The 9643-nt window shown below is 44.2% G+C and overlaps 1 protein-coding gene across 1 annotated transcript in view; it reads right to left on the bottom strand.

Moving 5' to 3' along the window:
• Positions 1 to 4919: 4919 nt before the first annotated feature.
• The window catches only part of GAD2 (glutamate decarboxylase 2 (pancreatic islets and brain, 65kDa)), a gene marked incomplete at its 3' end in the record, with an annotated part of 57305 nt that continues 52581 nt past the window's right edge, over positions 4920 to 9643 (bottom strand). The window contains exons 9-11 of the mRNA XM_012002016.1: positions 9459 to 9513; positions 7874 to 7990; positions 4920 to 4984 (exon numbers count right to left, since the gene is read on the bottom strand). Coding sequence (XP_011857406.1) covers positions 4920 to 4984; positions 7874 to 7990; positions 9459 to 9513 — 237 coding nt within the window. The remainder of the gene's footprint in view (positions 4985 to 7873; positions 7991 to 9458; positions 9514 to 9643) is intronic.

Genomic DNA, 9643 nt, shown 5'->3' with positions numbered 1-9643 from the left:
CTGATTTGTATAATAACTCTATGCCCACTTTTCTTAGACTATATAACATTGTTCGGAGCTCAGTGGGGGAGCTCTCCTGCCCGTCTCGTTTCTCGAGCGAGGGAGAGTTCCAGGTTCGAACCTGTAATAAAGATCCTTGCTGCTTAGCTTTGACTCTGGACTCTGGTGGTCTTCTTCGGGGAATAAACGGTCTGGGCATAACAGATTTCATCTCTGTCATTTGTGAACTTGGTGAGACCGTGCACGTATGTACACACAGCCATTCTATACATTCCATCATGTTCTACGGCTAGATGTCTAACTCTGATAAACTCAGCTTTGTCAATAAGAATGCCTGATGGGAGAGAAAACCAGCTGTCTTCCATGTCTGACTGTGGTGTTTATCTCTACGCGGAGGCCTATTTGTCTTTTCAGAAGAGAAGCTGCCAAGGCTCACAACTACCTGTCACTGAATTCTCTGTCCCACCTCTCTCTCAGAGGCAAAAAGATGGCAAAAAGCCCTGCAGATGGATTCGATGACATGGCCTTGATTTGAGAAATGTTGGCAATTTGTTAAAAGCAAAAAACAAAAAACCAAAAAAACAGCCTCAGGTTCATTTTAAAACGCTTTGCTGTGGGATTCGGTCATGTGGCTTCTGCAGTTTGTGTAAGTTGGAGAGAACGGAATCCCGCAGGGCTGTTGTAAGACATCTCCCTGTGCTCTTATTTGTGCCTCAAATCCATAGGCCCCACTCGCCACTGCTCAACCTTCTAGATTGATTCTTTCTCCTCTATATTCTGTGTTCCTGGCACCACTTTCCTTCCAGGCCTCCAGCCTCCAAACCTCACTGTCGTCCTTGGTTTCACTCTTCTTCCCCCTGTCTTGATATTGCCCCTTAGATTCTCTCTCCCTGTCTCCTAGGTCCATGCACTTACTTCCTTCTCTGCTACTACAGCTTAAGTCACACTCAGCTTCTCTCCTGTCCTGCACCTGGACGTTCCTAAGAGCTTAACAGCTTCCAGTCTGTCCCTGGATCCCATCTCCTCTCTAATGCGGAGTTAACGCCAGAACACAGGTGAGATCACATTGTACCTCTGCTCAAAGCCTGCTAGGGCTCCTGCAGCAAAGGTTTTCGATGGGTTTTGTCCCCCCAAGGAATCTAATAATATCCATGCATCATGGCAGCCACACAGCAGTGACTCCCAGCTCAGGGATCTATGTTTCGTGGAAAGAAGCCCCGTGGATTCTGACCTGGCTCTGTGGGAAGGCCCCGGGGGCTGGCCAAGACTTCTGTACTTTCCACCCATGACCTGGCCACTGCTGTGAAACCATGTCATCCTCCAGCCAAACTTGTTTGAACTTTCTCCAAGACATTGTGCACTTTCACACTTCCGTGTCTCTTCAGCCTGAATGCCCTTTTCCATTTCTGCCCGATGAAGTACCCTGTATGCCGTGATGCTCAGCTCCGATGCTGCTCTGCTTGGTGAAACCTCTCTGTAATCACAGAAGGAACCATTCCTTTCTCTGTGCTCTCCAATCAGCTCCCATGTCTGTCTCTCCAGCCTTTGCTTCCTTGCTTTCAATTTTAATCCACTGTTTACTGACAATCTTCCCCACTAGATTCTAAACTCCTTGAAGATAAGCTTTATACCATACCCGTCTCTGCACCCACGCAGTGCCATGCGCTGTGACTTGCATATGACAGAGGTTCAGCAATGATCTAATTAAATCCTGAACACCTGACTCTCAGGGCAGGAGTGAGGGTAACTGGTGATGCGGCAGAAACTGCACCAGTACCTTCAGCTGGGACTGAAAGCCTTGAGAGTACAACATATCAGAGGATGATTACGGTAAGCAGCAGCCTGTGGGCAGGAGGGACTAAAGATGAGTCAGTATGATGCAGAGGCCAGTGTGGTGGCTCACGCCTGTGATACCAGCATTTTGGGAGGCTGAGTCGAGTAGATCACTTGGGGTCAGGAGTTCAAGATCAGCCTGGCCAACATGGTGAAACCCCATCTCTACTAAAAATACAAACAAGCAAACAAACAAACAAACAAACAAATTGGCCAGGCATGGCAGTGCATACCTGTAACCCCAGCTACTCAGGAAGTTGAGGCAGGAGAATTGCTTGAACCCAGGAGGCAGAGGTTGCAGTGAGGCAAGATTGCACCGCCACACTCCAGCCTGGGTGACAGAGTGAGACTCCACCTCAAAAATAAATAAATAAAAATAAAAAGAAATAAAAATACAATACACAGAGTCGTGCTCTGGAGTCTCAGGGCTTGTGGTGTGCCCTCTCAGCAGCACCATCTCTAGACATTTTGACAGTGCTAGCAAGGAAGAGAGCTGTTTTCTGAGAATTTGGTTGGTTCTCAAAGGGGATGCCAGACAGGGCTCCAGATGTTTGTGCCATTTTATTTATTTATTTATTTATTTTATTGTTTTAATTTTTTTAGAGATGGGGTCTCACTCTGTTGCCCGGGCTGGAGTGCAGTGGTGCCATCATAGCTCACTGTAGCCTTGAATTCCTGGGCTCCAGTGATCCTCCTGCCTCACGCAGTCTCCTGAGTAGCTAGGACCACAGCCATGCATGCCGCCATGCCTGGCTAATTAAAAAAAAATTCATTTTGTAGAGATGGAGTCTCACTCTGTTACCCAGGTGGGTCTTGAACTCTTGGCCTCAATGATCCTTCCACCTCCACCTCCCAAAGTCCTGGGATTACAAGCAAGAGCCACTGTGCCCGGTCCCCTTGCGCCATTTTGTGTGAGAATGGCATTCACATCCCCTGTGACTACGAAGGAGCCTCTGGATTTGGGGACAAGAATTGACCATGGATTTCCTCTACTTTTAGAGTGAGTTCTAAACTTTGGTTTGCGGAACTTGAAAAAAATGTCATTCCCTAAGTGAGACACATTTCTTTCCTAAACTTGCGGCCAGACACATTAAGTGGTTTCCACTGGTCTTCCAACTATATTCACTTTGAAAGTATGCCTTTTGCTAATAAGTCAGTGAGAGAGGGGTAACCTCAGGTAAATGGGTAGCTAAGGGGATTCTGCTTAGAGTGGAACACCAGTAGCCCCCTCATTTTTAGGACTTCATAAATGGTTATTCCATTAGAAAAGTTTAGTTATAGTACAGTTTCAAGAATTGTGGCAGTAAGAGGGAACTCTGTGTTCCCTGATGAACGTTCTAAGCTTTGCTCTCAAATAATAGTCTTTGGTACAGAATCGTGTGGGTGTTTATTTTTCTAAGGCTCAAGGTAGGTAATTTAGTGAGTTTTTAAGTGGAAGATGTGCCAGTACTTTCAGCACGTGCAGTCGCAGGTGGTATCAAAGGTAAAGTAACAGACTTTTTGTGCCAGTCAGAAACTCACAGAAGAGAAAGACCTGTAGATAGGCCACCTCTCTTGAAAGCACATGAATTTAATTCTTGTTCTGATTGTGCGGGCAGCCACCTTTCAAGTTGTTCTCTTTCTCTCTCTCTTGTCTCTCCCTGCTTACTTCATTGCCTCTTCCTTAAGCTTCTGCTTTCTTGCAGATCTTCAAGATGGAAAGGGATTAGGCCTGGGAGAAGCCCCAAGGTCCAAGAGCAGAGGCCTGGCACTGGCTGACTCTGGGAGGGAGACACGCCTGCCCTCATCCACCGGCGTCTAAATGGGGCCCTGCAATCAGCGCTTGGGGGGCTCCAGGTGCCTTAACCCAGCTGTGCCCCGGCTAGGTCCTGACCCTGGCCATCAGACTCAGGGACAGTGACCCTTCTGACATGGGCCTTAGCTGGTGTAACCCAACTCTTTTTTGCTTTCTTTCCATTAATTCAGCGGGACGCTCTTGACTCCAGCCTAGTAACCCTACCCCTCTCTTTCCACACTCACGGGTTCTCTGTGCGTTTTAGGCCCCGGTGTCACATCACACACCCTACACAGCCACTCTGGCCTGGGCCTCCTGCATGCCCAGGGCTCACAAGTGCTTCTGCGCTCCATCAGTGTCTCTCCTTGTCCTGGAACAGAAACTGTGCCAAGATGTCTAGTGGCAGAGCCAGTGTGACGCCTTTCCTGGGCAGCATCTGGGGACTTGGCAGGGGATGGTGGGCATTTGGCAGCCTCTGATGAATTCAGGTTTTCTTGGTCGCCTGGAGTGTCAGAGCTCACCATTGTGTCTGACCTGCCGTGTTGTGATGAGAGAACTGGGCTCCCCTTGCATGTGGTTCAGAACCAGAGCCTGTATTTTGCATTCTGTTTTTCTCTTTTCTTTGGACCTGAAAGTGGTTTATGCTAACCAGATATCACTGCCTTCGTGTTTTTCAGCATTTCTCAACAGTCTTCTGCGTAGGCTCTAAATAAAAGGTGCTTTGCAGCATCAGTCGGAGCTGTGTCAGAGAAAGGTTATTCCGGGAATGAAACCATGAGATGAGGCTATTGTTAGTATGTTTCACTTTAAGTGAACTGGCCATCTTAGACCCCAAGCCCAAACTTTCAACACTGATAAGTTACAAGGTGCTTATTTGCTTTGCAAAATTATTATTATTATTTTTTTTTAAGCAGTGGATATTATCCTTTTATGAAACATGAAAGCTATAAATCTTCTCCCTAGAAAAACGTGGGTTGCCTGCAGGTTTTAAACAATTTTTGTGGTTGGTTCAGAGATCCCAGGAATAGACCCTAGATAGGAATCTCTATGTCTGGAAGACATTCTACCTGGGTCACTTGATGTGTATTCTGATTTTTCTGTTGTTTACACATAATATTTACATATTTGATTTTTCTGTTGTTTACCCATATTCATGAGTGTAACATCACATAAGGCAAGGAACAAAAGCACTGAATAGAGTGAGCTCCCTCAGTATTCCAAGAGTTCCTGGAAATTGATTGTAATTTGTGTTTCACAGTTAGCTTTCAACACTTTATGACTTTATGTTGTTAATAAGAAAAATGCAACATACCTCTCCACGCCACTCAGTTTCCACTTGTGTTTTCGGGACATCAGTAATCCTCCACCCCAAGCTGCCTGAAAAAAGATCATACAAGGAAAATGGCAGCAGTTTGTCATTGCCTAGATTTCTATAGTCTGGTGTCTTCCAGACTAACGAGAGTCTCTTAGGGTGAAAATGATCTCCTTGACCCCAGGCCACTCAGGAAGTTGACCACCTTCTTCTGGCACTAACCTTCAGAGTTTACACTGAAGGGCCATTCTAAGGTCTCCAGACTCCATCCCACATTTATATGGGTGTAAGGAGCCACCTTGGAGGCATAGTTCCTGGTCCACAGGAGAGGGAGAAAGACCCTCTCCCAAACCTATCACCAGCACTGTTAGTCCTCGTGAAGTCATGTTCTCAGAATGAGAAACCCTGTGGTCCCCACAGTGTAAGGCAGAGAAGATGGGCAGGAGGGGCATTAAACAGCTTCCAGGTGGCAGGGAAAACTCTTTTGACAAGTCTAAATGATTCCAGAAATAGGAAGTGGCTTCATAACTCTATTTCACTGATGTGTGATTTTGGATAATTTCTGGGTCCAAAAAAACCCCACCCAAAATCCACAAGCTGCAAAGATTCATACCAGTTAATTAGCTAAGCAATTAGAACACACGCCTTAAAAATTTGTACTTGATCAAGGTTGAAGATTTGAATTGGTGTAGTAATCTCCTTTAAAAACAGAATGCCAAGATGGAGATTAATTTGGAAATATTAACTTTCTTTCCTCTGTGTGTACAATTAATTCTAGGATAATTTTAAAGGGATCATAAAATTCCTTTATGATATAATTGCTTCCCCCACCTTTTGTTGTAAGTTCAGTTCTTTTTTAGTTTTGTTTTGTTTTTGAGATAGAGTTTTGCTCTTGTCACACAGGCTAGAGTGCAATGGTGCGATCTTGGCTCACTGCAACCTCTGCCTCCCGGGTTCAAGCGATTCTCCTGTCTCAGCCTCCCAAGCAGCTGGGATTACAGGCACCCGCCACCATGCCTGGCTAATTTTTGTCTTTTTAGTAGAGATGAGATTTCACCATGCTGGCCAGGCTGGTCTTGAGCTCCTGACTTCAGGTGATCCACCTGCCTCGGCCTCCCAAAGTGCTGGGATTATAGGCATGAGCCACTGCGCCTGGCCCAGTTCTTTTGCACTTTGAAAAATTATCTAATATTCCAAATGTGTACTATTTTGAGATTCTTTCTACTTTATAGACTGTATGAATGTTAAAGCTAATAAGAGTAAGTGGTAAACTTGGTATGTTTCAAAGAAAAGCTAATAGAACTGGTTAAAAGATTCCCTAGTTCTAATTTAAGTAGGAGGCCCACAGGAATGGCCCATAGCTTCTGCTGGCTCAGGACACACAGACATTCTCATTTCTGAAGTTGTCAGGTAATCCTCTTCCTGAATCAGCCAGCAAGGCCTAACAGGGTTTCCAGTCCTGAGGCCCAGGTCACTAATGGCACCGGGTGGTTCAGTCTTTTCTCAGTGTCCTCATGCGTAAAATGAAAGGGGCTCTGGTAGCCTAATGAACGACTCACACATGAATCAGGGAGGGTAAAGAAGATGGGTGATTGCTTTGCAGGAATACTCTGGAATAATGGAAATGCTAAGTCTGTAGAAATGTTCTGCTCCTAAAGAAAAGAGCATTAATGAGGCTGGGCACGGTGGCTCACGCCTGTAATCCCAGCACTTTGGGAGGCCAAGGCAGGTGGATCACCTTAGGTCAGGAGTTTGAGAGCAGCCAATATGGAGAAATCCTATCTCTACTAAAAATGCAAAAATTGGCTGGGCGTGGGTGCGCATGCCTGTAATCCCAGCTACTCAGGAGGCTGAGGCAGGAGAATTGCTTGAACCCTGGAGGCGGAGGTTGCAGTGAGCTGAGATCACGCCATTGCAGTCCAGCCTGGGTGACAGAGCAAGACTCTGTCTCAAAAAGGAAAAAAAAAAGAGCATTAATTTGGTCTGAATAATTATTATAAAGCCAAAATGATCTAGCCAGGGCTAGATCATTGTTATAGCCCTGGCTTAGACCCAGTGCTGGCCCACGACAATATAAGGATCTTGCGCTCGAATGAACATCAACTTATGCCTTCCTTCACTGAGAAAGTCTTGCAATGAAAAAATTATCAGCTGAGCCAAGCATCGCGCTTAGTTTGTGATGGTTTGTGATTGATAATGGTTTGGCACAAACTCTTTATCTCATATGGATCACTAATAGTTTGCAGGTGGTAGCTAATCTTCAAACCACCCTTGGAGTAATACTAGTCTAAACTTAAATCCCTTCAGTCCTTCTAAAACTTAACACATTTTTTTTCATTGGAAAATGTTCTGGAGGGAACACCTTCATTATTTTTTAGTGTGACAAGGCCTGAAGTCAAAACGTTTCAAATATAATCTATCTTCTTAGCTGATCAAACTAAGGAATTGGAACTTTGGTGGTCCTTATTTCGCAGGAAGTTGTCAAGCCATTTTCCTCTCTAAATATAGGAATATCTAACTTGAGCTTTAGTTGTTGTTGGTTTTTTTTTTTTTAATTCTCTGGGTTTCCTACATAAATGCAACTCCTTTTTACTCTTTTGACCATTCTGGTAAGTGAGGAAGAGTGGGACTGTGTGCGTAGGTTATATTCCTCCATGAATGCAACGGCTCAATGAATTGAGAACTAAGTGGTCAGCCTGGGTACTGATTATAGAAATACAAATATTACCATGTTGGGGACATTAAGGTATAATCAACTTTGGGATGCTTCTGGTGCATGGTGTGTACTGTGTGAGTTGTGTGTTAATTTGCTTCAGCCATCTTTAAAAGCATTAATATCACCACTCTGAAAATAAGCTGATCAAGTTAAAAAAAAGAAAAGAAATTTCCTTCATGTGTACCAGATGAAAAACGTCCAAGGACATTTTAGTGGCCAGTCCCTACGGGATACTTACATCCACGTGCATCCAGATCTTATACTTTTTGCAAATGTCAGCGACAGCTAAGAGCGGATCAAATGCTCCATACACGGTGGTTCCAGCTGTGGCACTCACGAGGAAAGGAACAAATCCCTGTGCAAACGAGAAAGCCCCAAATCATGGGAAACAGAGTCAAGGGTTCTTTTAAAAAGCTGATTCCAAGCAATGGGAATTATCTCCCTAACAGACTCGTCTGAATTTGGGGAAGCAGCAGAAGAGTTACTGACACCCCGAGGTCTGCGACAAATTGATGTTCACTCTCTGGAATCTGAGTTCTCTAGGCCATGCTGTTGGACCTGACTGTGTCTTATAAGAACAGACATTTCGATTCTCAGAAGAAGCTGTAGTGAACCCAGAGGCTGTCAAGGGATGTCCCCGATACATGTATATATTCCCAGTAGACTTTCTGGCCCTTTTAACCCCCTTTGCTCACTTTCAAGTGTTCCTTATTCACACCGAGGCCTCTGAACTTCATAAATCCCCTAGAGTGAGTAGGCAGGAGAATGAAGAGAAGTAGCTTTGACCAGCCCATTAATCCTATTTGGAAAATGCCCAGATAATTCATTTGGCATTTCAGCACGGAGGAGCTAAAATACTAAGCCATGACTTTTATCCATCTAACTAGTCCTCAGTCTCTCTGGCCATGGCTAAATGAAAACTGATTGAAGTAACAGGCTGGAAGAAGGCAGCAGAATGCCACAGACAGGATCGCCATAGTCCCTCATTCCATAAGGACTCTGTCCTGTCTGTAGAATGTGATGTTACAGTGTCAGTCTTTAGGTGGCAGCAAAGGTTTAATCTTGTAGTTGATGTTACTAGAAGTAGTTCTAGTACCTGCACAAGAACGAGGGAAACCTTCTCCTGCTGCCTGCACTTAGTAAACCAAAACCAAACGAATAAGGGCATATGAACGTAACTAATGATTTCTGAGTTCCTAATAATAAATGCATGTGTATGTTATTAAATCAGGAACTGTAGATTATATCTACCAAATGGTAAACAGAGAATTCTAGAAACAAATTCTCTGATTTGTGAGCCATTCCAGGTTGTAAATGATTTTCCAGAGCTTTGGGAATCTTGGCCAGGCATTCAAAACTTGTTACTTCTGAAAAGAGTTCTAAATTGCTTCTTGCAAAATAAGATGTCTGGAGAGCCAATGCTAACATCATGCACCTAGACAGGAAAAACTGGCCCCTTTTGAAGAACCGCACCAGAGTCCCTCACATACTACATTAGCATTCTGCTATTTCCCTGCCTCCGAAAATACTCTTTCAAATGTGTGTGTGTTTCATGCCAACCCTCAGTACCTAGGAAGACAAATGCTTTGGAAACTCTCACTGTATCTCTGTATATAATATTTATTCAGCAATTTAAACTTTTCTAAAGCAGAGCCTATAACCCAGAGAAATAAATAGTGGCTGCATGCAGAATTCTACATTCTCATTAAACCTGGGAAATTGAGGTTTGGATCTTCTTTTTAAAATAAAACCAAAACACACTTTGTTCTCTGCTGGATGAAAATAGAAATATGGGCTGGATAAAGATCCCGGCAGAAACTTACTTTCTGTTTGGCTTCGAGAATCCTTCTTTCAAGATCAGATGGGATCATTTTCCCTCTGGAAGGAAAAAGAAATACAGATTTGCTTTGAATAATTTGCTTCATCCTCTTTACAATGTAAGTGGCTGTAGGAGAGTAAAGTCCAACCCTAAACTGTTGATAACAATACTCGGTGAAAACAACTAGTT

Source organism: Mandrillus leucophaeus, unplaced genomic scaffold (genome assembly GCF_000951045.1).
Source record: "Mandrillus leucophaeus isolate KB7577 unplaced genomic scaffold, Mleu.le_1.0 Scaffold673, whole genome shotgun sequence".
Taxonomy (NCBI): domain Eukaryota; kingdom Metazoa; phylum Chordata; class Mammalia; order Primates; family Cercopithecidae; genus Mandrillus; species Mandrillus leucophaeus.
The sequence above is the reverse complement of the archived record's forward strand: the minus strand, read 5'-3'. Positions and strand labels throughout refer to the sequence as shown.